Raw genomic sequence first — 27,254 nt, forward strand, 5'->3', positions numbered from 1 at the left:
CCCAGAAATTTGTGTTTTCAAATGAAGTTTTCACCCCCGTTCTCCAGAAATCCAAACAGAAAGGAAAATTTCCAGGAACTTTTTTCCCCTGGAAAGCCACTGAGCAAATAAAGTCCCATTTGCCCCAGATGAGTTAATAATTACGCAGGCTTTGCAAACACCATTGATGATAGTCAAGGTTTTGCAGAGCGCCACCTCTGTGTGGACAAACGCCATTGGGGATGGGTGAAATACCAGTGCAGGAGCATGCCCTCCCCCTCGGTGTGCTGCTCACAGGTCATCACAGCTCTGCAAAATCACTCCCTTTTGCCTGGCTGTGAGCACACTGTGGCCTTTGCAAGTTGAGACCCGTCACATGTTGAAACCAGACAGTTTCATGTGAAAAGAGAGGACCTGGTTTTTAACGTTTTGCTTCGTTCCACATTCAAATGTGTACAAGATCTAAAGGCAAACAGATCGAACTGAGCATCACTATGGGTTTTTACACCAAATACACACTTCTAATGTGTGATGTCAGCAGCCTTCTTCCAAACTCTGTCTAAGATGGGCACTTGCAATGAAGTCAGGACCCATGTCATCCCTGCCTTCTGCGCTGACAAGTGCTGCCAAACTGCTCCCTTGATGGTGACCAGCTGCTGCCTCATGGGTTATACTTAGACGAAACACTTTTTGAGGGACAACCTGCCTCTTACCCTATTTGTATATGGTGATTAGCACAATGGGAGCCCACAGCTAGGATCCGAGCTGATGTTATAATGTATATAAATAATAATCCCACCAGCCTCTTTTTCAAATCTCCAGTTATAAAACACCATGGAGCACAGAGGCAGTGACTTATCTCAAGTCCCACAGATGTCTCTGGCAAAGCACAGAACTGGACTGTGGTCTCCCATCTCCTGCTGCAGTAAGCAAATCTCTGGAACCAGCATTGGTTTCTAGTCAGAAAATGGAGGGTGTTCTCCAGAGGAAGGACCTGCAACATTAAGGGCTGATGACTGGGGCATTTAAAACAAGTCTGTTCTTTGAAAGGAAAGATCTAAGAAAGTATCTTCAGACCCAACCCACATCAGGATAATCAGACTGAAATCAGACAATAATGTTAGCCGGTGCCACAAACAAGCAAGTATCCAGACAGCCACAGTTGTTTTGCCTACACTAGAAAAAATATTTACAAACTTTGGCAATTAAAATCAAAGCTGACAATGGTCATCTGCTTCAGAGTCAAACCTTCCACTGGCTTTTGCGGCATTTTGTTCTATATCCAAATATAACCCTACCATGGCCTCTAATGACTGGACTACTTGAGAGGTTTATGTACAACCTAGGGGAATAAAACCACTAAAATACCCTATCCTTGGGGAAACGGACTTTTTCTTCCTCTCTGTATAGCCCATATTACACTGTGTAGACTACGTAAACTTCAAAATCTGTACGAGAGATTATGTTCACTGAGCATCGCCCATAATGGAAAGATTTCTAAGTATATGTATTAGTCCTGCTCAACCTTTATCAGAAAGCCTCTTCTGTTACAGTTTTGGTTTTAGCCCCTTAGGAAAGGTTACGGAGTCCTCTGTACAAATGATGTAAAATAATAAGTACTGAACCAATTTTGGCACCAACAGTAGTTGGTGGGTTGAATGAGTACTTGATTCGAAGCCCCATTAAGTGCTGACATGTTTACAAGCCACACTTTATTACCGAATGGATGGGGAATTTGGCAGTAGAGAAGCCTGAATCTGTTCAAGACCAGTAAGGCGAATAAACTCCTTTACTCCTCATCTCCTTTAACACTATACCTGCTGCAGTCTGGCTTTCTCATTGAATTGTACAAACTGGAATACGAACTAAAGGAGAGAACTCTTACCAGCAGCCTGGCATGACGCTCTGATATGCCTATGGGGGTCTCACAGCCAAAACCTCATCTGTTCTCTGGGAGTCAATGGGATCCCAGAGCAACGGGGTTTCCAACACTGAATGTCACCCCTTGGAATCGGAAGGTGCAGGCGAGGTCATAGAAGGGTGGTGGTGGCAGGATGGGGGGACGGGGCGGCCACAGGCTCCACAGGGCTTTCTCGTGACACCCAGCCAGCTCCTGCAGCGGGATTCTCCTGTTCACAAGCAGTATAAATTAAGAGCACGGATCTTACAAGTGGCACCTTTCGTCTTGGAGATTTTTTAATCGTAGCCGAGCGGCTGCACTTTTTGTCTATAGGTGTGAGGAACTTACAGGGTCTAGGAGGTGGCTGTGAACTCTTCATTTGCAGAAGAGAAAAAGCAAATGAACCCGCTGCTCACTGATGGTGACATGGAGAACGAGTCTGAGAAGGATGCAGGTGCGGTGTTTAGTTACTAGCAAACTCACTTCAGAAATAGTCAGAAATGGCCAAAGGAAAAACTCCAGCACTCAAGAGGGATTGAGGTTGCTGCAGGCTGATCACCAGGTGGGGAGGCTTCCTTTCCCCAGGCCAGGCAGCAATGAGGAGAAACGGGGTGCCAGTGCCCTGAGACAGGAGCTGCCATCCAGCAGCAGCTCGAAAAAAGTAAAATGCATCAGAAGAGGGCTTGCCAGTACCAGCTTCCAGGCAACTCCACCCAGCTGCCCCTAATTCCCACAGGAGATGTTGGAGCTCAGCACCTTGTGAGCCCAGATCCTGTTTGAGCCCTCCATCGCCCAGAAGAACAGGCAGGGCGTGAGGGGCAGAGGAGTTTTTGGAACCTGCTGCTGTCAGGCTGTGCTTGTGCACAGCCGAGTCAGGCTCCAGCTCTGCTTGCAGCATTTTGGCCTGGCTTCCTCTCAAAGTTCAAAGCCTCCTTTGGCGTGTCACATAGTCTTTACAAATCAATTTCTTATTTTCCTTCATAATGCAATTACGGTAAGGTAGTCAGATATGTGGGACAACTTCTCTCTTTGGTTCTTGTTTTTCTGTATTTAAATAGAGTATAATGCAATTTATGAAGTGTTACATAATAATTTTCCCTAATGGATTTTCTAATAGATTAGATCCTTTATCAGAATATTTTCCATTGTTTCAAAATGACACTTGTCTAAATATCCTTTCTTATTTTTCTGTAAAGGTAGCTCTGGGGTTTTTTTTGATCCAGCAGTAATAATTTATTGCCTATTTGGGATTAGTACCTTTTGGGATTAGTCCCTTTTAGATAGCTTTTCTGCAAACAAGGTTCTGTTCTTGGCTATGAACTCTTGAAACTTTCACTCCTTAAGCAGGATCTGACATAATTAATTACCTGTTATCAAGTCCAAACGATTATATTAAAATTAGTATTTCTCATGGGTTTTTGACATTATTGACAAACTTGAAAAATATTATCACTAGGAAATACCTGGTCAGTTAATAGTTGGTTGCCATTTTCCCTTACATATTGGATTAAATAATTGTGGGTAAAATGCTGGCTGAATTTGACTGACAGTAGCAGTGAGCAGAATGGTATAATTGTTAATCCTATCCTATTCCAGAGGCAAAATGTTGTCAAAATGTCTGGTTGTTTTGCTTTTTTCTTGGTCTAAATTATTTATATTAGGTGAGAGAAAAAAAAATCTATATTTTTTCTTTTTTTCCACAAATATCCAACTTATTTGTTTATAATTTCTCTAGAAGTCTTTTGATATCCACAGTGGCATGACTTAAAATAGGAGATAAAGAGCTGATACCCTTGACCAAGCTAAAGCACACACAGTTTTTTCACAACCACAATAAACCTAACTTCTCAATTTTTCAATAAATGACAACATTTAGGATATTAATTCCTAAATACTTTGCTTAGACACAAAATCACGTCTCGTAGCTGTTTCCTCATAGATTCCTTCAACATTTAATACTCCCAAGTTAGTATAATCATATAGTTTGACACATCACTGAAAGAACTGATTCCTTACAGACTGTAAAAAAAGGCTTATATTTGAGCATTTGCATTAGTATCATTTTGTCTGCATACTGCAGACAAAATGTTATGTTCCATTTTATGAGTTGCCCCAGTTGAGCTGTTATTCTGATGTATTTCTCAGGCCAGACGTTGAGAATGAAAGAAGTGAGGACAGCCTTGGTAGCTTTCTTCCACAGCTGAAATTCCTTAGTATATATCCGTTAGATTTTATCCTGGCAGAGAAGGAGAACAATTTATGAAAATCTTCATCTGACCTTTATGTCCATCACTATTAGTAGTGATTCTAAGAAAGAACACTTCATTAGTTTAGCAGCACGAACTAGGACCTTGTTGCAGTGCGAGGCAAAAGATGATAAACATTTTCGCTACTCCACAGAGCTACTGAAGTATAAATTGATAGTGAGATTTATCAAATATTTGTACAACACAAATGAGGGGACAGCATAAAGCAACATACCCAGAGAACAGGCATTGTTCACCTAGCAGAGGGAAGGGATTTGCAGCTATCTGGATGCATCCCTCAGAAGTCGCACGTCAAACCATGGAGTGAACTCCCCTCCTAGCTCCTGGTTTGTGACTAGTACAAGCCGTGCATGAGACAGGCTGACCAAAAAGCTGTGTCTGCAGCCCCAACACCTGAGGAAAGGAGAAGGGTGATAAAGGAGTCTCCAGACCCATCACTTTCCACTGCATTGGTTTTAACACCAATAATCATGATTCAGTGCTTTTCAAATTTCTGCTTGAATAACAGTATTATTTTCTGTATCAGTGCCAACTTCTACAGCTCCACAGGGGTGCAGGCACCACTTCTGGATCTGTCTCAGAAGGCTCAGTCCACACACTGCAGGATGGCTGCTGTACTGGGCACATGACAGCCACGTTATCAGAAGATCATGCAGTCTGGATGGGTTTTGTATAGCATAGACAGTCTGTTCCCCAGAGTGGGAAGTTTATTTTTCTCAGGATGTCCAGCATTGTAGGGCCATTAAGCAAAGACAGTCAGTGGGTAGTATCATAATGTCCCAAATCTTTGGTTCTACTTGTCTCGTGAGCTCTTTACATGGGATTTAGACCTATTTTTACCCTTTCTTTTGTCTTTCTCGCGCTAAAGTAATGCAAGTAAACCCATCATTTGAACAAATAAAGTCTGGCAGAAGGAAATGGTCTTAATGAAGGAGCTGCAGCTGCAGGGCTGGTTGAAATGTGGTGATGTGGCTGCCAGCTGGCCAGTCTTTCCCTCACATAAGTCTGCACGAACAGCCAAACTGCAAGCTCCATGTCACACATCGATGCTAAGTGACATTGAAGAAGGGTACAAAATTACAGATCAATAGCCTGGAGCTCTAAAGCGAAATAAGGAGTAAGAGAAGAAGGTAGTAAAAGCAGTGACAGGGAATGAAAAGAAAGATTAAGAGTTGGAAAAAAGTATGTATTTTGTTATTAGCCAGAAATTATTTTGGCAAAATTACTCTTCATTATTTTGTACGCAATTATTCCTCTTAAAAAGGAATTTTCCAAATTCTCCTTCTCTCTAACTAGAAAATAAATTCTGAACTGTAGGCAAGAGAAGCTGTAGCACCTCCAGTGGGTCTGGTTACACTCAGTCCCAATGTACAATAGCATCCAAATGCTTTCTCTTCTGCCATGCTTGAAGAGTACTATAAAGCATTCCCAGGCTCATAGCAGAGTCAGCCAACTGTGTCCTGCCCATGCCTGGAGAAGTGTGAGTCAGTTCAGGACAGCTAGGAGGAACTGGCATGGGTTTGGCTTGTAGGTTTGTGGGAAACTGGGATGGAGAGAGGAAATTTGCTCTTGCCTGGTGGGCTCAGAAATTGAGGAAGGGGAGAGAGGCAGCTCATGAGGAATGAAGACCTAATGCAGGAGAACTGTGAGTCCCCTGCACACGGGATGCATGCTGAATTTGGGGAGGGCTCTTTCCAAAAGCTGCCAAGGCATGGCCAGTCTGCAGATCTGCGTCCCCAGAGTGAGCCCATCCCCACACCAGGGCCAGCACCACATGCGTACAATGCACAGGGAGCGGTGGGTACAAAGTGGGGCTGGGGAAGGAGTGCATCCACAGCATGTTGAAGCGGGGCGCAGGCTTCAGTGAGAGTGATGGGAAGTCTGTCGCATCCAGGGAGTCACATCTGTGCTGGGCTTGCATTGACAAAATGAACCTGTTTGGTTTCATGGCAGACCAGGATGAAGAGACATCCAATACCAGTGAGTCTCCGGAGTCTGTGTCGCTGGCTGACGCCTCAGCAGAGAAGGCCACACAAGGCTCTGACACTGACCTAGAGGTTGAAGGTGAATGTTTTCTGACCATCTGCCCTCACTAGCCTTCCCCCTTACAGAGCTGTACCTACCAACTGGTATGTATCCGAAATGGAGACCAAGGACACAATCCTGCCAGGGTCCTGACAACCACACCTAATCTGGCAGTCAATAAAGGCAGGGGGATGAATTTCCCTCTAAGAGCTCTCACTTTGATGCCAAGCATCTTCCTTCAGCTGCTTTCTATACACCATGACTATTCCTTTGTTCCTTCTTCTCTCCCCTAGTCCTTAATAACCAACATTACCAGACCAGCCTGCTGCCTGGGCACCAGGAGCAGTTAGCTGAAGCCAGGGATGGAACACTCTGTTTGTGTCCTCCTGATGAAACACTGCAGAGCAATTGCGGTCTGCGTGCCACAACTGTCCAGACTTTTCTGGCGGCTCTCCTCTTATCTCCTGCCTACTGAAGTCAGTCCTCTAGCTAAACAAGTCTTGCACTCATTTTTGTAACAGTACGATTTGTCCATAATTTAGGATGAGAGCTTTTTAACTTGTTATAAATGGAAGGAAAATAAACCCGCATAAGAATGCAAGAAAAAAGAACTTTTTTGTTAGAGGCCTCAGATTGAACTGGGAAATGGCTTTGATGAGAGGGGAATTTGTCTTGAGGTCAGACGATTGAATGCATATAACAACATGGAGAAATACGAGTTCTAAGTATGGGGTTTAATGAAGGAATTCCAAATGATAGGTTTTTGTGGAAATACAGCCGCCAGCTGCACTGATGTCTCACTGCAGCTGTGTCAACAACACCCAATGGCCAAGATGAGAATGCTGGGATTCTTTCTGCTGGTTGTAAGCCAAAAGGTTCTGAGCTGCCCTAGCTCTGCTGGCAATATCAGCTGCGTGCTTCAATTAAGATTTTAAAGAAAAAAAAAAAGATGAAAATGTTTTTGCCTGATGTCAAGAATTCTCAATTACACCAAGAAAGGTTTAGTCACATTGCAGACTGGTGAGAAGCTACAGCAAGTCACTGGATGCCAAATGGAGAAGCAAGGAGGATACATTAACTCTTGAAGGTCTGGGATAAAGGGATGAGGAGAACCAGGGAACGATAACCCTTTAAGAGTAAAATCCTACTGTTGTTGCATAGTGTTACTTAATTTTATTAAGTTACTTAATTTATTTAAAAGAGGAGGAAGGACACTGAATGCAGCACTCATCAACATACTTTTTCTCTGTAGATCCTGAGAAGGCCTTTGTGGGCATTACAGGCACAGAGCTGTACTTGGAAGCATGCAGGCTGATGGAGGTGGTACCTGTCTCACACTTTATTCAGAACTTGGCCAAGCCTTATATAAACCTGAACCACCATGGTCTAGGACCCAAAGGTGTCAAAGCCATTGCTATTGCTCTGGTGGTGAGTAGCCAGTAAGAGTGGGGCCACTGTTCCGAAGAACAATAGGCATTTTAGGCCTCTCTCAGGCCTGAAAGCCATCAGAGTACGCAGTGCGGGAGACAAAGACGTGTATCTTTCCCATAGGAGCTCTGAGCATCCCTAATGTTTCTAATCCCCTGCACAGGGAAGTCTTGTGTGGCAACTGCTGCCCTTTGCTAGAGTTACCCCCAAGAGCAAACTCATACTCTTCCATGGGACACAAGTCCCCAATGCTCCTAACCCCTGCAGGGCCAGAGGTAGGGCTGGAGGGATTGGTATCCCCCACTCTGGGTCCTGCATAGGGATATGCTACACTCACCAATGGACAGGCCCAGGATGTCTGAATTGGAGCTTGGATCTGAACCTGGGTCTCCAGGCTGGCAGAAAGCAATGGAAAGTCCTACCCACTCAAAACCTCTCCAAAAAAGCATCTCTTTTGTATGCCAACTCCCACTGCCATGGCTCTGCCACATCTCCTGATCACTGTCCTGCAATGCTTTCTGAGGTTTGGAGGAAACGTCCAGTGTCTGTTGAACTGAGGAGACTCTCCCCTTCATTAACTTTTCAGCAGTTTTTTGTGTGTCTTTGTTTACCTTTGTGTCTTCCCAGTCCAACGCAACCGTCACCCATCTAGAGTTGGAAGACAACTGCATTCTGGCAGAAGGAGCCATATGCATAGCAGAGATGCTACGAGAGAATTCCTCCCTTCAAGAACTGGTACCCCATCTGACATAGTTTGTAGCCAAAATGATAGCTCACCAAGTTCAATCATCTGAAAGAAAACCCATCCATTCCATTACAATTTTAACCAAATAACCGTTGTTCCCATGCAAAAATATTCACATTCTGAAAGACATGACATTTTATGCTGCTCTACTTTTAAAAAGTACTGAAAAAAGTACTGAAAAGCAGAAGTGTGCATGTGATGGCAGTTTGGTGAGTCTGGAACTGTTCTCTTCATTAGCAGATGTGATAATAATTACCATAACTAAGTCCTTCTAGTTCATGCTTTGCCAATGGAAAAAATGTTTTGGTCAGGAACTTTCATTCTCCAATATGACATGGGGAACCTTTTCTAAATAGATTAAGGGAATAATGCAAAACTTTCAGATATGAACTGGTAGGAATGTTCCTTCAATCTGAAACTGGGGTATACAAAATGCATTTTGATAGGCTATGGGATCTGTGTTACACTGGAAGAAAAGATTCTTGGCCAAATGCCTCTTGGTTCACTGAAGACGAAGACCCATGTGAAACTGATGGCTGCAGGGCTTTATTCCTGTTAGGAAGGATATAGGGTTAAACACACCTGTAACTCACATGTTAATTACTGTCTAGCTGACATGTCTCATATTGCTCATCTTGCATTATTCCCTTGACATCTTGGGGCATTAAGAAGACAATAAAGCTAACTCATTCTTTGGACTCATCCTTCTTATCCTCACTTCTTTCCTTCCAGAACATCTCCAATAACCACCTAGACACAGCAGGAGCTGAAGCCATTGCCAGTTTGCTTTTGGATAACATGTCCTACCTCCATACTCTTCAGCTCTCAGGTGGGCTGTATGCACCCAAACAGAGATGGCAGTGGAAGTGAAATAACATATGTGTCATTCCAGTCTCTCATCTTGAGAATATTAGTCAGGCTATGGGCGAAATCAATCTCTCGGCTATGTCTCTGACGGGAACGCAGAGTAACAGTGGAAATCTAGATTTATAGTGATGTGATTAAATATTTGGCCTGCTCAAGCTCCAGCACCTCTGAAATCCAGTCCCTTATGAGAAACTTAGATAATTGCTGGAGTGTCTCCCACATCTTGGGGTAATTCTGCTCTATGGAGCAAAGTGGAATAGTGACTAACTTCTACAGCCTGATACAGGCTGTGATTAACTGGAGGTACCACCTAAAAGTACAGCTTCCTCCAGACCCCAGCACAGCACCAAGGGAGAGGTCAGCGCACTGTTAACATACTTTTCCTCCCCAGGAAACAACTTTGGAGAGCAGACTGCACCATACTTTGCTGAGGCATTAATGGTGAGTTACCTGAAATCCAAGGTAATTTGCAGCCCTGGCTGTGTAACAGACTCTCCTCATCTTGAAGCTGCTACTCACTTGGCATGATTTCACTTGGCAATGCCCATATGATTTCCTGGCATAATTCCTCTAAGTGCCTCTTGCTTACTTCAGAAATGAGAGAGGCTGGGAGGACATAGAGCAGGATGGACTGTGTTAACATTTTCTCAGGACAGCTGTGTGAGTCTGGCTGAGAAACAAACCTTCAGGACTGTGTAACAGAACAACAGAACGACATCTGGGTGACAAAAAATTTTCAAGAAGTGTAAGTAACCCAACTTCGTATCATTTTGCAATTCTCCAGTAAAAAGAAGACGCTTGACTTCTCTGGTTAGTTCCTGTCTCAAAGCCTCTGCATCATTTGGCACCACCAGAAGCTGTCCTGGAGCAAGGCCTTGACCCGATACAAGAAAGTGCTCTTGGTCAGGGTGCAATGGTGGGACTGAAGCAGGGACAGGAACAGAATTGCAGGATGTGTTGCAGGCCAGACATGAGCTGTGCGAGGGAAGTTTGCACAACACAAAGTCCCATTACTTTTGCTGTTTTGGGAAGATAATCACCGTGATGTTATATGCCTGACAAAGCTTTGTTTTGGGGCGCACAGTGCCGCAATCTCCATGCTGATGATCTCCCATGCACTGAAGATTTCAGTGTGTCTGATATCCCTCTGTTTCATCCTCGTGTGGGGGCTTTGGCATAGCAGCTGGTTGCAGCTGGCTGGAAGATCTCATTGTCTCTGCACATTTGTCTCTCTGCAGGGCAATTACCAAGTGAAGGAGCTGGATCTCAGCCACAATGAGTTCTATGAGAAGGGAGGACAGCTCCTGGGACAGATGCTCGGTAACTTAATTTATTACTCCTGCAAAGCCAGGAGTACAGGCTTTGGGGGACTTGATGGCATCAGCACAGTGAACATGCATTTCCTTCTCCAGCAAAAATGCCCCATGACCTAGTGGGTGGTACAAAAGACAGGGTGCCCAGATTTAGAGCTTCCTGCCTGGTCCACAGGCTCACCCTCATCACCACAAGTGACTCTAGCAACTATGACTAATGTATCAGAACACAAATGCAGGATGAGAAACCACAGTAACAGAGTGGTCTGTGTCAGAGAGAAGAGAGCTGAAAGAGAAGTCCGTCAGGGAGTATAAAGCAGAAAATTGCATTTTACTGAAATCTAATAGGATCAGAACTGTTGTTTGTTTTAAGCTTTTGATAACAAAGTTCAGGAGCGATTTCATTTCTTCTTAAGTAGCCCAAACCCTAATGGTTTGAGCCATTGCACAGCAAGCAGCAAGGGAAACCGTTCAGGAAGAAATAAAATCAAGCTGCCTAATTTATCTTTTTAGACAAAGTGAGATCCAGAGTGCGCTAGTAGCCCTGGAGAGGGAAAGCAAACAAAACAGTTACAGTCCTTCAGTAATCTCAGGTGCTATTAGTGCACTGGGAAAGACTTGCATGAGTATCTGATGGCTCTTCTTCCCTCAGTATGTCCAACACGCCTGCTACCATAACGGCCACAAGCCTGTGCTGTGAGCATCCAGTGTTCCTTGAGATTTCAGTAACACAATGCCTTCAGTTTAACACTTTCCTTCTCCTGGTTCAGTATTTCCACTGATATGAACCTCTTTCTAATTACAGTCCATGTCTTTAAAAGATGGATCAATTAAAACTGCAGTGAGGAACAAGGCACTGTGCCCCTGCCTTGGACAAGCCTGCAGGCAATGCAGAGATCAGTACTAAAACTTGTGACCTTCCTAGCCCAGAAAAATACCTCTCCAAACTTAAAGGTCTTAAGAGCTCTTCTCTCCTTCCAGCTCACTTGAGGCAGGAGCAGCAGAGATTACTGCAGAATCTGTTACTTTTCTGTTTTGTTTCTTAAAGGCATATTTTTAAGTCAGCTAAACTCACCATCTGCCTCCATCCAACCTCCCATCCATGGAAAATCTGGATAAGAAATTCTCTCTGAGAATGAGAAGCAAGTGTTGGCAGCAAGTCCTACCCCTCCCAGTGTCACAGTAGACACAAATGAATTCACACATACCCTGCTTTAAGTAGAACTTACACCGTGAGGTGTGCTATGCATGTGAGTTGGCACTGGCACATATACAGCTGGGCACAGCTACCACATGAAGCTGAATTTGTCTCTTCTGCTAATCAAACGTATGCAGAGCGAGTCTTGATATTTTAGATGTGGCAAGGAGAATCCAGCCATTTTTCACAGTGAGAAACACAGACAGTGTCTATTAATATAAGAAATCCTCCCTCTCTACCCTCCTCCTTCACAATTTATTCTTTGATTGAGCCAGAAAAAAAACAGTGTTCCCTTTCTGCTTGTGATCAACAGCCCATTCTCTGTTCTTTGGGTGCTGTGGACAGCAAAGACTCTGCAGGTGCAGGTTCCTCCTACTGCAATCGATGAAGGCTGTTGCTGAACACCCAGCAAACTTTCTCTTAGTCCTTAAGTGTGGGTCAGCAGCTGTGTCCAGACCACTCTTCATGAGCTAACATCTCAGTTTCTCTCTCCTAGCCAGCAACACAACACTGGAGATTCTGGACCTGAGCTGGAACCACCTGAGGAGGCAGGGGACAGTAGCACTGGGCACAGGTCTCAGGGTAGGAATGCCCCTATTTTGTGATGTCCTTCACAGTGATTATTACCAGGAGTTGGTTGAAACACTGATTGGGAACTCAAATCCCTGAGGTCTGAGCAGGATTCAGTAGCTTTAGCAAGGCTCATCCTACTGACAGTGGCAGTCAGCACCAGGAGAAAGACTAAAGCAGTGAGTAGGTCTGGTGACTTATGTGGATGGAGAGACCCTGGTGACATTGCAGAGATGTTGGATTCATTGGGGCTGTCTGGGTGTCACTTGAGGGATGCTCCTGTCTCAGCCAGGCAAGAAAGGGTAGAGTGGTACAGAAGATGGGCATGCAGTAGCTAAGATCCCTCTTCTCTCCCTGGAGAGCAATAGTGCACTGAAAATACTCAACCTTTCTTGGAATGGCGTTGGCAACGAGGGAGCACTGGCCCTAGGAGAAGCTCTCAAAGTCAATAACGTGCTGGTTCACCTGGACATCAGCAACAACCAGATCAACAACGAGGGAGCCAAGAAGCTCTGCAGAGGCCTTGAAGTCAATGGAAAACTCAAAATCTTGAAGGTAAAATAAAGCCCAGGCATGGCTGGAGGAATAAACAGAGGGAGTAGAAAGATCTGAGTCAGGAGGGACAGAAGACAGAGGTGAGCTGTCTGAGCTAGAACTGGAGGAAATGAGTATTGCTCTGGGTTGAAGGTGGGCAAAGCGGAAGGAAATTCTAGCCCATGAATTCCTTCCAGGGCAACTAAATTACACTGTTCCCTCAGAAAATCCCCCAGGGACTGGCTTGACATAACCCCACATCCCTTATCACCCCAAAGTGGTTGATTCCTGTCATGTCTAGTCTCAGTCAAGTGAGAACCTAGGCATTCAACAGGTCTGCATATATACACAAAATGTAGTTGTGAAGGTACATATGTACATGTAATATGCATTTCAACCTAAGGCAAAGGTTCACACTGAAGTTTCCAGGTGGGCAAGAGTGTGCCTTTCTCAGTGTGTTAATGATTTGCTAAAAATTTATTCAAACACAGGATAAACTGTCATTGCTATGTCAGGGTAATGCCACAGCACTACCTAAAGGAGAGGAGTATTATCAAGTCCTGGAAAAAGAAAGCCAAAACTGCCTTTTAGTAAGCTGGGGATCAATAATCCTGGAAAGGGCAAAACTGAATGACCAGGCAAGCTGGCTTCAGAGGTTAGGGTTGAGAACTGACATGTCTTCTCAATCCAAGATCATTCTCTAGGAATTCAGCTCAGAAAAGACAGCTTGCTTACGAGCTGCATTCTCAGCTAAATCTAACATAACCGTCCTGAGAGCCTGCAAATGGCAGCATGGTGGTTGAGGGGTGGCTTTAAATCTGTTCATGTAGGCCTGTCTTTGGACATACCTACCCTTGTAAATCACTGCAAACACACCACTGTTTGGGACTGCTGTTTTAGATTATATAAATAAATGTGTCTGTTTGCCTTGCTTTTAGCCTGGCTTGAGGTAAGGTCACTAACTGACACCAAAGCATTCCTCTCTCTATGTAGCTGCACAGATTGTCTTAGGAGCTGATAACACAAAGGACTTAAAGGAGGACATGTCTTCTGCTGGCCAATGTTAACCAAGAAAGTTTTCTTTCAACTAGCGGGAGTGGGGACTGCACATGAAATCCAAGGTGGGGGAGAGGTGATGTTCACACACTAAGAGATGCACGTGGCAATGCCAACCCCATAAAGCTGGATAGCTAGACCTTGTGGGACAGAGGCAGCTGATCAGCCTGAGCTCTGATCTGCTGTGCTGTCAAGAGGAGCCAAGGATATGGGAAATGTCCCGAAGGACACATCCCCATCCAGAGGGACCCTACTAGCAAGCACACATTCAAATGCAGCGCATTGCCTCAGCCTCTCCCCATCACATGACTGAACATGATCCACATCACATACTCCTGCGTGACAGATGTAAGGGACCTGATATGTGGAATTTCACACAAGGCGACAGAGAGAAGCTGAGAAGGGAACTCCACTGGGAAGTTGCGTTGTGGAGTTTTGTGGGACAGAGACAAGAGATGGTGAGATAACAGACAAACCCATCGAAGGGGACCACAGTTATTCTACAGCCCTGCTGAAGAATGGGAAGAAAGGGTCATCCTTGAGGTTACAGCATGCCTTCTGCCAGGCATTAAATCCTCATTTTCACCATGTCTATTTCACCATTTCATCTATGTCTCTTCTCCCACAGATGGTCAATAATCCCCTGACCACGGAAGGTGCCACTGCGCTAGTCACATCTGTCAGAAAGAACCCCAAATCCATGATGGAGGAGATCAACATCTCGGTAAGAGCTTATGTGCTGGAAAGCCTCCAGGACTATACACTATACATTTTTAGGAACTGGGTGGATCACAGAGCTGCTCCCTTCCAAAACTGTTTTGAGACTTGCTGTTTGTTTCATTTATGCACAGCCATTAATAAAAAGAGGCTACTACTTGACAGCCCTTCTAGAAGCCATGTGGAAATTATAGGGCTTTGGTCTAGCTCTGGAGAGAGTTGCCTGTAGTATCACCACATTTCACTCCCTTCCATTTTGCAATAGCAGAACAAGGATAAGGAGTGAATTCCCACTGGAGGATGAATTCTCTTCATTCCCTGAGCTGTCTCCCTCCAGGGCAGCCTAAGATGCTAGATACTGTGAAGTGCTTTGATACCCTATCAGTATGTATGAGGAATGGAAGATGGATGCTTCAAGGCACTGAAAGCAAAGCAATTTTATTTAAAACAAAACAAAACCCAACATTAAAAGGCTGGTGTGGAAGGAAAAAAAAATCACAGAGGCCAAATCTTAGTATACTACTCCATAGCAAGTCGGGAGCATGACACATATTGTTGTAACCTCATGTGCTGCTTCTAAAATAGGAGATCCAGAAATGCTTCTGAGCTCCTGAGGGGGGGCAGGGGTTGCATTGCAGACCAACGCTGGGGAGAGACCTGGGCATGCGTCAGTCCACTCCTGGCCCTCCCATCCATGCATTGGTGCTTCATGGGAGCAGTTACAGAAGGTGTCAGGGGCCTCAGGGCCCTCCATTCACCTCTGGGAGCACCGTGATTAAAGGAAAGAGCATTTTCACAAAGGTTTGGGACTTGGAACATAAATAATATGTTCACACTTGAAACAAGCTATAAAAAAGTTCATGGGCATTTTTGGAGCCTCACGTAATGGGTTGTATTTAAGTTACATCTGCATGTGTTTCTTTGTCCTGTGGTTACTGTATTAAAGAAAGAAACTAAAACAAAGCAGAATAAATAATATTCACCTATGGTCTTTCCTGAGAGTATCGAGGGCTTTCAACAGACATCATCTGAAGAACAGGCCTTACTCTAGGGCAGACAATTTTTCCTGCATAAATTAAGATCAAAGAGAATTATTTGCCAAGTCTGCAAGGAGGCAGGCCTCATTCTGCAAAGGAAAACTGAAACGGGCTGTGTAGGGGTAAAGGACTTCATTACAGTATACATGGTTCTGCTAGTTTTGTTACTAATAACCTAAACAATTCATACATTTGGAAAGAGTAATGTATTTTAGCTAAATTCTGAGAAATTAAAGAAATTACTGAAATGCATTTATTTAGAAGGAGGCACTCGAGAAATTTTGAGCCAAGGAGTTAATTAACATTAAGAATCTTCAATCCAACCTAAATCTCACTATGCATTTCTGCTTTTTAGGGTTAACATGCTCTCTTCACCTCACCCTTCAAAAATTCTAAATTACCTGGCATTTCACAAGATAAATGATCAATGGCATAAATTTACAATATTTCACTATCCCAATCAAATGCTTGTGGGCAAACATCTAATCTGCCTGACAGACTTCATTCCACCTGTGATGAAGGGAGTCTTGCATTTCAATTCAGAGTATTTGCAAATATACAGCTCCAAAGATCTTATGCTGTCTTAAACCTTTAAGAAATTAGTAAAGGTTTTAATCTTTTATAGGAAACTTAAGGGAAGACATAAACAAAGGCCTCTTCTGCCCCTTTTCCCAGTGATAAATGTTTATCTTGACTTTTAAAGAATGAATAATTAGTGTGTCTGTAAGAAGAATTTTGAATAAGGACCATATCTAGAAACCTTTGCACAGGTTTGACAGCACTAGCAAAGGTGAAGCAATAGAAAGGCACATTTTTAACAACAATTTGTTGCTTCTGACAACATTTCTAAGCATGACTGTTCCCCACATTCTTTTCATAATCTACTCTTTATAGGGTTTCAACTTGCAGATACTGACTATCAAACATTTAATAGAAGTCATGAATCAAAACAGCCAGCACATGCCCATCTTCACCATCACAGTACAAAAGAAAATACCATCGCTTTTCAGCTGTCCATGTGTTGTTTTTCTGGACTATGAACTGACTGTGTCAAAGATAAAGAAAAGCACAAGCTGGCTCCCTCCAGGCGCCGCCCGACCCCAGCACAGTTTGTTAGGCCAGGCGCGGTGCTTTGTCTATGCTGCTTCTGAGGCCGCATTGGCAGTCCACTGGCTTTCTCATGGGGTCAAGCCCAGGCTGACAAGCCTTGGAGAGAGCTGGCAGCCAGCAGAGCCAGCTCGGGCTCTCCTGTGCTGTGTTCCCAGGACTAGGACACTCTGCTAGTGTGCATAGTGCAGGGATGTCTGAATGGCTTCTTCAGAGAGTCACTCTGCGTCCATAAAACCATTGGTGCTGAATGAAAGCTAGTAAACCCAGCCAGACCCAGACTCGTTGAAGTCTGTCTTTGAGTAGTAACAGTCGAGAGCTCACTGCACGGTAGATCATAAGCTTCTAGATGGATCTTAAGAACGGTAGATCTTAAGTTTCTAAAAAAGAAGCTATAAGAATGCATTGGGAGACTTTGCAAATACACTTTGGGAAAAAATACCGTGCTTGATGCCTTGGAAACCTCCCGCAATGACAGAAAACAGAAGCTTTCAAGAATTTCCTGAACTGCCTTGAAATTTCCAACAATTAAATATATAGCTAACGTAATACATGAACAATTCCTCTGCCATCATGGGTATGAACAAAATCATAATAATGGTTACAAAAGATCAGTCAAGGCAAAGGCAAATTTGTCATAACGTAAATTTAGAAGAATAAATTACAATGACATCAATATCTGCATTGCTAGTTTACTTTCTAGTATCGCAAAACCCTAAATCACGACACTGTGCTGCTGTCCATTCTATAAGTACTAAACCAGAAAACTCACAGTGTGAGGTCTGATACGCTGAGCTGTCACTACCCTGTTTGAAATCCTTAGGAAAAAACAAACATCAGGTCTTGTACTGCTGACTGGAGCTTCCTATTAGGGTTACACAATGAAATAGAGCTTTACCAAAAGTTCTTCTCATCTGGAGACACCTGGGCCCTTGCCAGATAGATCTTTCTTGTCTGAGCTATAAAGCTACATTGCTGGAGATACTAATCCTTTTAGGCCTTGGATGATTTATTTTTAATTTTTGCAGAACTCTGTGGCGCATTTTGGCCATTAACTGTTCAATGTGCAGTCTGCATCTTAACCGAATGGATAGGAGACCCATGTAGAACTATCTCAGGGATGAACGTGAATCACTTGAATAACCTAACGCAAAAGGTCTTCAGTGTAGACATTTACCTGGTGAACATCTAGCTTGCATTAAGTTAAATTCTACATAAATTAGTAGATCCTTTTCTGTCTCAGGCATAGGAAAAGAGAAAGAAGAAGAACACTTGTTTAGGGTCTGGCCTCCATGGGATTCCTGAAAGTGAAGAGTAGAGATGGGACAAGGCCCCACCCTTAGGAGAGAATGGTTAATGTTGACTTTAGATGGATTTGTTAATACGAACAAGTCTTTGTTGTTCTTTGGGTGTCCAGCTGACTGCACTTTCCTTCCTCCTATGTACCAGAATGTGTTGGTGAACGAAACTTTCATCAAGTTGCTGGATTTGGTGTGTCAAACGCATCCTGAACTAGACGTCATCTATGGTGAGGTCGAAGGCTGTATTGCCAAGATCCCCAAGCAGCATCCAAATCCCATGAAAGTGATTCAGGTGAACTAGTGAATTTGGGTCCATAGCTCCCCTGTACACAGTGCACATGCTCCAAGCACTTGGAGGGATGGAGGTTGGAAGGGGTAAGCTTTCTTCCAAGTGGGAAATTCAGCCAAGTTCCTTCAGAAAAGTATATTCCCAAAGACTGTCACAATGTTCACATATCTCAGTCCACGCAGACTGACTAAGCAAATCCTTTGATCTTCAGGAGAAGCTAATGCCTTGGGATCTGAGAGCACTAGGGAAAAAAAGAATCTGAATAGAAGTTTGCTCGCTGTGTAAAACAAACTGATTTCAGGTCTGATCCAAATGACTGTCCATCCTCATCACAAGCCCACCGCAATAGCTGATGTTCATAGAACCCTTCACTGACAGTTGTGCTTTAGCATCAAAATTAACGTGCTTCATAAAAGTAGGTTATGGTATTACAAGCAAATACTGTCCTAAATAGAAATTACATAGCTTTTCAAGGTCTGTAATTTCTACGGATAGCAGCAGATGGTGCTGTCCTCCTTGCTGGAAGGCAATGCAAGCCCTTGAGCATTGCTGAGTTAAATAACACTTTTGCACTACCAACTTCACTGTGTTTCTTAGCTGCTGTGCAGATTTTTATAGCTAACTGGGTGAGACTTTGCTATAGATACGGATTCAGATGAACTTAAGCAAAAGCTTGGGCTGTTAGCTCCAATCAAACAGTGCTGCTGTGCTTCACAGATAGTGATGCTCACACTAGCATGCTTTGCAGTTTTTAACAGCAGCTATGGTACTCAGATGTGTCCTCATTCAAACAGAAGGGAATTCAGAGAAGAGCAGCTAAAGTGATCAGATATCTGGGGGAGAGGACTGTCTCTGGATTAGACAGCCTAGCCAAGCAGTGGCTGCTGGGATGAGGACCAAATAACCATATGCAATTATCAGAAGAAACAGGTTTACTACTGAGTCTCGTTTCAAGGTAAGGGGAGAAGGAGGTATAATTGAGAAGAATGGAATTAACCTGAACAGAAGGACTTTGTTCTGACAGTAGGGTGGCTGCACAAGGAGTTATGGATTCAAATATCTCAGTGATAGGCTGAGTAAAGGCAGGGTGACAGATGGAAGAATAAGGGGAGAGCTGGAGGCAGGTATCAGTGGCTGTTTCATGGTTATGCCCATGTTTTATCTTTGCTTCTCTTAGAACTACTTGAAAGAGCACAACCTACGACTCTGGGACTTTTTTAGGAATATTGACAAGGATGGAAACATGAAGATCCCTGTGGCAGCCTTCCGGAGAGCCATGATGCAGGTGTGCCTCTGAAAGCACGGCCAGGATGCTCTTCTGGCAGGGTACTGCTCTGGGAAAACCCCTCTGCTGCAGCACAGCCACCAGCCAGCCTTGCTGGTGACATTGTTCAAACTAAAAAGCTAAATTCACCCATTGCAAAAGTTGAGCCCTGAACAAAAGTTGAGATCCAACAGAAATGCTATGACATCTGGTAAATACTGCAGATGGCATCAGTGATAATGAATCAACTTTAGAGTACCACAGGAGCCTTGTAAAATCACAGAGGTCAGCTGTTTGTATAGGATATACAGGATCTTGATAGATAATTATGTCTTACTGCTATGGGAAAGTGAAAAAGAGGCATTTAAACCCTTGCCTCTACACACTGAGTAGACAGTTCTCTTCCTGCCAAAACCACCATGGTGCTTGGGATCAGTAGCAATGGTCAGCCAGCCATGATGCTATTTTGCAAAAAAATGCAAAAAATTGTTATTTTAATCCTAAAAGAATGAAACTGCCTCCCCAGCACCACTCTGTGGATTTTTTCCATCCCTTCTTCCATGCACCAGGCCATCTGCTCATCTATTAAAAGATGACAGGTCCCAGTATGATATGGAGGATTTTTCTGCTTGAAAATATCCAGGTTTGCTAACATTTATCTTATCGTCTTAGCAATCAAGCATCCCACTGGATCGAGTCCAAATTGGGGAACTAGTGCGCAAGTTAGACCGGAATCGGACAGGGGTCGTGGACTATAGGTGAGTGAGTGACTCCACTTACTGTCCTGGCCTGTCTTTCTTTTTTTAATTTGGCTCAACACCAAATAAACATATCCTTATTCACTTTAGAAGGACAAGGGACATATGTTTTTGGCCAGTCCATTACTTACCTAAGTAAAAGGTAGATGAAAAAACACCTTGCATGCTTAGAAGCCCTGTTGAGTCAAACCAGAAATCAGTCTTATTTTTCTGTTTGATAAACTTGCTGTGAGAGTGCAAGGATCTCAGAGCTCAATGGCATTTTCATTCATGCTTGTAAGCCTGTGTGAGAAGCATCAGCTCAACACTGTCCTCCCCCTGAAGCCAGGGTAAGAGTTGCAAAGACAGCGTATCTGTGCCTTCAGACCTTTTTCTCCTTCCTCAGGGACTCTTGTTTTTTTCCTTGTCTCTGATCCTTCTTCTTAGGAGACCTAGTTTTCCCTGGAAACCTACCTTCAAACTACAGAACTTTTCATTCTCTTGAAAGTGCCTCTTCCTTAGTGCCTGTAGCAATCATGTCCAAGTTCTGAGAGCCTGAGCAGTCAGCAGCAAACTCCTTGGAGGTTGTCAGTCGCTGCAGGCTAAACCGTTTGTCATTGGACCCAAAATTCCCCCTAGATTTCCCGTCAGTTCTGACATGCGACTCATCAGCTGAAAGCCCTATTAATCATGCCCAAATATTCCCATCCCTCAGCACATATTAATGAGTTTAAATTTATGCTGTAGTCTAGTTTTAAGGCTAGAAGCAATGGGTCAATTTTGCAAATCTCTTCACCTCTTAGCTTCCTAATGTTTTCAAAGAGAAGCAAATTACTTTAAGTCTGGTCTTTACTCCTTTGCATACATCAGTGCCGTACTAGAAGCATCCATGCTCAGATGCTAGACAGGCCTTAGCCTGGTTAATCTTGAATCAGAGGTTACATGGGGTCACCAAGTACTTTAGGCACAAATTACAGAACTGTGGTTAAGTAGTAAGCAAATTAGGAACTGTTAAAACCCAATGGTCCGCAAAGACTTTGGTGCCATTAATGCTGCTGAGCTGATATGCGGGGAAAAATAAATACTAATATCTACTCCTTATCTAGCTGTTTAATGCATTTTAGCACTGTAGCGTGTTGGTAGAGGTAATATTCACCTTGTAGACAACAGTCAGAAGAGTTGTGACTTTTGCTGTCCTTACTGTTCCCACCTCAGGCTGTTTCCTCAAGGTCCTTTCAGCAGCTTTAAGATACCTGACAGAGAAGGTTCACTTTACTAAATTAATACTGGTTCACCTCTTTCTTTTCAATCAGTCACTTAGAGGAGCAGAAGCTGGCACAGAAGCCTGTGGAAGGGGAAATCGAGGAGGAAAAGAAGGAAGAGCCATCAAAATGAAGCAAGGAGGCAGGTCAGACAGTGAAAGATTGTAGGAGAAATACTGGAAGAAAGCTCAGAGTGGCCCTGGGCTTGGGGAGGCCCAACACTGGGGAGCTCTAATAGTCTAAGCTATTGAATGTAGAAATAAAGTTGATGTTCCAGTACACAGCAGGTCCCTACACAGCCTGGTCCTTTTGGTTAGGGGCAGAAGAGATTGGTCCTTTGGAGCTGGTTACCAAATCTGTCTCACTCTGCATGCTGATGATGCTGAACTTATTTGCAGAGATGGAGACAAAAAGCAAGAATGGGGAAACCAAGAGAACTCATTACTTCTATTATCCCCTTTTGGGGGAGAGCAGATGGACAAAGAAAGACTGAAGGAAGTGCCCTGCAGACAACCCCTACCAGACTTAGTGGTTCTGACACAGGGACCTTTGCAAGAGGAGAAAAATTAGATTCATAAGAAATTACAGCTCGTGTTGCTCAAAACGTTATGGGTAATAACAATTGTATTAAATATCTCCATGGGAAAAAATGTGCTAGATGGTGGAAACCATAACAGATTTTAAACGGCTGAGATACTGAACTGCTTTTTTTGAACCAACATTTTAAAAAAAGAAAAATATTTCAACAGCTCTTAAGAAGGAATACATTGTATATTCCTTGTATATATTAATATATACATACATATATATTAATATTTATACATAAATAGAATGTATGAAATGTAAAAATATACAGATGTGCAGAGCCACAGGAAGTATATTTTGCCATGTGCAACTGCCAATATAGACTGCACCACTGAGAAACTTGGAGAACTAGGAAATGTTGGCCCCCCTGGGAAGGCCAGCCTTCAGTGGAAAGGAAAAGAAGAAGCTGGTTACCATCTGGTAAGTCTCTGTGTGTTTCCCAGCAGAATAACCACCCGGAAAAAAAATCTGAATTAGAGGTCCGGTGGCTCCAGTGCCTCATCAGAGGTCAACATGATTGTTGACATGATGGTGTTGGTATGACTGTTCAGTAGTCGTCCTCAATACGTGACCGACTGCTAGGCTTTAACTCATTACCCCAGCAGGTCTGTGCCTTCTGATGTCTGTGACTCTTCTAGAATTCACTCGTGATTGCAGTTGGTGTCTCCTTCACGTACAGAATATGTGGGGTTTTGAGATGAAGAATCAGAGCAGCAGAGAGCATTTGAGATGTTGGGTGGTTTGCACATGCAGGGGCATAACACTGTGGGGTTTTCTGTTCATTTCCTAATCATTCCTAAAACGTAGTTAGCTTTTCTTGACTGTTCCTAAGCACTGAGGTGTGTTTTCATAGAAACATACACCAAACCTGCAAGATCTTACTCCTGAACACTAAGGCTCGAGGAGCGGGGGAGCGGTCCATGCCCATCATTTTACAGTTCGAGCTCACTTACTCCTAAGAAAGCCCTACTAACACACTGCTCCCGCGAGGGGAAAGGACACTCCTGCTGCACAGGGCTGGGCTAATGCCCGAGGTGGCTCCGGCGCCAGCCGCTGAGCGGCAGTGCCCGTGCCGGCCCCTAGATGTCAGGCCAGCCCCAGCGGTCCGAGGGGCGAGGGCTGCGCCGCCGGCTGCCCGCCAGGGAAGGGCTGCCACCCGCCCGCTCCCCTCCCTGCGGGGACTGACCCCCAGGGACCCACCGGCTGTGCCCGGAGCCTGCTTTCAGCTCCTCTTCTGAAAACTACTTCGTTGCTTCTTTCCTGGAAAGTACTACCAGCAGGAGCATCATTTTAGCTATTGTAAGACATTCCTCCTCCATCCTGCTCCAGAGGCTGGTGGGTTGGTGGGCAGTGCATGTGTTTCGTGCTGGACTCAGCGCACCCATGGCTGAGGAACTGGAGATACCTGACAATGGGTCCCGACCCATGTGGCAATTCTGATGTCTCTTGTTGGCCCATGTTTGCGATGTGTATGGAGCGGTGTCACCGCTGCAGGACAGTTTTAGTACCTCTTGGATCCACTGAAGGTACTGCACATGATCCACGGACCCGAGTGTGGTTACTCATCATTTCTGGAGGGGGCTGATGTTTAAAACAGGTCATCTTCTAGGATGTTCTTCAGTGGCTCCAACTCTGTTGACCAAGTGTCCATCATCCAGTGGCCATGCTGGTGTAAAGTATCTATGCCTCTCTCTCCCCCTCAGCCCCAAGAAATTCTTTTTTGAGTCTTTTTTTTCAGCTTAAGAGGCATACAATGTAAATAAGCAACATGTGCAGGCTGAGAATTAAGGCCGGGGAGTTGGGAACACCTAATGATTTTGTATTTGCACAAAAAAAGAGTGGAGTTTTTTGGCATGACCAGCAACTATTGTTACCTGACAGAGAACAAGATTTACAGCATCCCAGATTTTCCTCAAAAACGAGCCTCTTGGCTTGTGAGCAGGCAGATGCTCTATGCGTCAGTTAAGCTGGGTCAGGGGTGAGAAGTTTCTCGCTTGTTTCCAGACTGGAAAACGTTTAAGAGAGAACAGTGGGATCTCAGGGTACCTGCTGGCAGAGAGCGAAGGTCGTGCTTCACTGTCTCTACAGCACTGTGTTCTGCAGAAAAGGGTGCACGTGGGAATGGAGGAATAGCACGTATATAGTGTTAAATATCTTTGTCTTTTCCTCCCACAGTGTCTTGGGTTTGTGTTACACAGGTTACACAGGCATCTTTATCTCATGCAGAGTGCTGTTGTGTATTAGTCACACATTACTACTCTGCTTAGGTTTGCACAGAATCGGCTGCCCAACTAAAATGATTTGTTCAATTATCGCCCTTAAGATTCTAGATTAGCTACAGCCATCAAAAATCTTCTGTAAGAAAACAACATAATCAAATAGAGATGGGTACTGGCCTGCGGCAGGTGTGGCTTTTATTTATTTGAGTGTCCACTTAAACTTCAGACTCAACAATGATGTGGCAGCTAGATTGTACCTTTACACCAGGAAAAATGTACAGGGAGATTGGATGGTTTCTTTCAGCTGAAGAGTTTGAGCTGAAATTTCCATTCCAGAAGGGCTTGATAAATAAAAATTATCTACTTTGCTAAACACAAAATCAAAAGAGATTGGATCTCTGGGAAGGAACTAGATGCAACCGTCCGTCCAACTATGTGGCCTGATGCAGTTAAAATACTAGCAAAAAACTGGGAGTGCTAGTGAAAATTTTAGTTCTCCAAATTCACATGTAAGCAATGTGGTGGAGGGATGTTGTTGCAGTTTGCCTCTCTGAGCACTCTCAGATCAATAAAGCTTTTTTAAGCTTGGTGGCAGCGTTTGTCCCCTTGCTGGGAATTCAGGGATAAACTGTGGTAGATACTGAGCAGGGGCGGTCAGGGAGTGGAACATGAATTGCTCTGCTGATCCCGCACCTGTGAAATGCTGCAGAAGGAAATGGTTTGGCCAGCATAAATTAAGGCAGCTCTGAGACTCATCTAACATACCTCAGGAATTCAGCCTGCCAGCACAAAATTAGACAGTGCAGAAAGCTGGCTAAACACAATCTCTGCATCTTCAATGGCTTGTGAGAGTGACACAGCCCAGTGACATTGTCAGATCTCTTTAATATTAGAAACATTAGAAATATTAGAAACAAAAAAAACACTGTTTAAGTAACATGTTTTGAAAACACAGCACGCACACCAGAGTATTTAATGTGTTAGCTAGTTTAGATGAACCTTTGGATCTCTTGCAGGGGAAATCATCTTTTTGTTGTGGATCTCATCCAGCAGAACGAGACCCAATTCAGATTGATTTCCTAGGCGCCACCGCAACACTTACAACAACATATCATTTCATTAAAAAAGAGACTGCTAGTCAGAATCTATGGAAATCTCAGAGTAAGTACAAAGACTAACGTTATATGCCAGACTAGCTCAGCTTGTTCATGTTGAAGATCTTTGATCTGTCTAGCTGAACTGGCCTAAAGGTTTTTGGCTTTACTTTCAAAGGAGAAATCTCACGGGCTGCCGAAGTGGGTACACTGATACTAGTCTTCATCTTTTAAACTTTCATCAATAGTTCTTTGTTCCAGTTGCCTCCCATCCATATAACGAGTATATCAAAAGGTCTTCAGTGTATATCAGTGGACATACACCTTATGCAAAAAGGCATCCTGCAGCCATGCATGAAATCAAGCATCATGGGACTGGGAGCATGCCATGCACAATGCACCGGTCAGTGCAACTGAGATGCTGAAGTCCCCCGTCCATTCATCCACTGAGTAAAACCTCACCTGGATCTGTCACAGCAACGTTATAGAATCTGAAGAGATGATGGAGTGAAAGTTTGCAAGGACAAAATTTAATTTTTTCAGCATGAAGCAGTGGATTTGGGTCAATTGACTGATGCTACTGTTTTTTTCAAGACACTGGAAAATGTCAAGATCATAATGGACATCTCAGTTCTTGAAAATTTATGTTATAGTTGTTCTTTTCTTCTTTTGTGGGTGACTCCTTATTTATCAACAATACTGAAGCTACTGCATAGTTTCTTAATCCAGAGAGCCCAGCCAAAGGATTACATTCTGAATTTGGCCCACCAGAAGAATGCAATCAACCCATAGTTCATTCCTTGCCACCCTCTTTCTTGCAGGCTGCTGAGATGCAGCCGGACACACGCCGCAGGCTGGACAGATTGCTCCGATAGCCTTCTCTGGTCCAGACACTTCATGAGGACCTTAGTTCCTCCACTGACATGCTATTAGCTGTGCATCTCTCAAGGGACAAATATGTTACCTTTCACAGCCTCACAGGAAGGGGGGTATCTGATCATGTCACAGCAGGACAAGGAAATAATGTCCTGCCATATAACCTTAGTCACAGGCTCCTCCTTCCAGGAAATTGAGTATGCGCGTTCCTTGATGGTCTATGTTTGCATTTGGGGTCATAGGATAAAGAGTTCATATGATGGAGAAGGTCTCCAGAATATGGTCCTCCATAAGGGACTGAGACCAGATCCAATCATGACCTTCCCCAGCAAGGGAAGATCAAGCCATTTCAACAGTCCTCTTTGTCGGTGGTTTCTCCCTACCTCCTCTTTGTGGAGCCGGCATGGGAGCCAGTTACACTGGGTATGAGTGCTGAGAAGTCCAAGCAGGGCAGTTAGGATCAGAGGCTTACCGCTGTTGTACAACTTTCAGCATAGCTACCAGCCCTCCCCTTGACTCACCGTGAGGGCACTGATGTGTCGATGCACCGGCTTCTCTCAGCGTGCAAGTGCCCAAGGAGGACCTACGCCTTAGCCGCAGCAGCAAAAGAACTTGCTTCTCCACCGTAGGGCTGCACCTTTGCCTGCTTTTCCCCCCTTTCTACCTAGCAGAGGGCGCTCCGCTCTCATAAGTGGGCCCTCAGCACGCTCCCGGGATGGAGCTTAACCACTGGAAGGAAAAAGTCCTGCACACGCACGCACGCAGACACACCTACACACCCTAGGAGACAAAAAACCCCCAAGCTCAAACCAAACTGCGCGCTGAGAAACGGTTTGTTGAAACCCTTGAAAATCCAGCCAGGCAACAGGCTTGTGAGCCAGCGG

General features: G+C 44.2%; 1 protein-coding gene across 1 annotated transcript; it reads left to right on the top strand.

The window, feature by feature from the left end:
• Positions 1-2,305: 2,305 nt before the first annotated feature.
• Positions 2,306-21,729, top strand: LRRC74A (leucine rich repeat containing 74A). Its single transcript, XM_009319499.1, has 14 exons — positions 2,306-2,333; positions 6,100-6,210; positions 7,424-7,599; positions 8,227-8,334; positions 9,077-9,173; positions 9,603-9,652; positions 10,450-10,531; positions 12,219-12,304; positions 12,653-12,847; positions 14,511-14,606; positions 18,193-18,336; positions 19,511-19,618; positions 20,270-20,355; positions 21,648-21,729. Exons 1-14 carry the CDS (start codon positions 2,306-2,308, stop codon positions 21,727-21,729), a joined length of 1,449 nt encoding a protein of 482 aa, XP_009317774.1.
• The last annotated feature ends 5,525 nt before the right edge of the window (positions 21,730-27,254 follow it).

Source organism: Pygoscelis adeliae, unplaced genomic scaffold (assembly GCF_000699105.1).
Source record: "Pygoscelis adeliae isolate BGI_AS28 unplaced genomic scaffold, ASM69910v1 Scaffold71, whole genome shotgun sequence".
NCBI classification, from domain to species: Eukaryota; Metazoa; Chordata; class Aves; order Sphenisciformes; family Spheniscidae; genus Pygoscelis; species Pygoscelis adeliae.

Bases quoted from the DNA above. Each gene is read 5' to 3' on its own strand.
- LRRC74A (XM_009319499.1), top strand. From the start codon at position 2,306: ATGGAGAACGAGTCTGAGAAGGATGCAG. The intron at 6,211-7,423 runs GTGAATGTTTTC...TTTTCTCTGTAG, and splicing joins CACTGACCTAGAGGTTGAAG to ATCCTGAGAAGGCCTTTGTG. The intron at 18,337-19,510 runs GTGAACTAGTGA...TGCTTCTCTTAG, and splicing joins ATCCCATGAAAGTGATTCAG to AACTACTTGAAAGAGCACAA.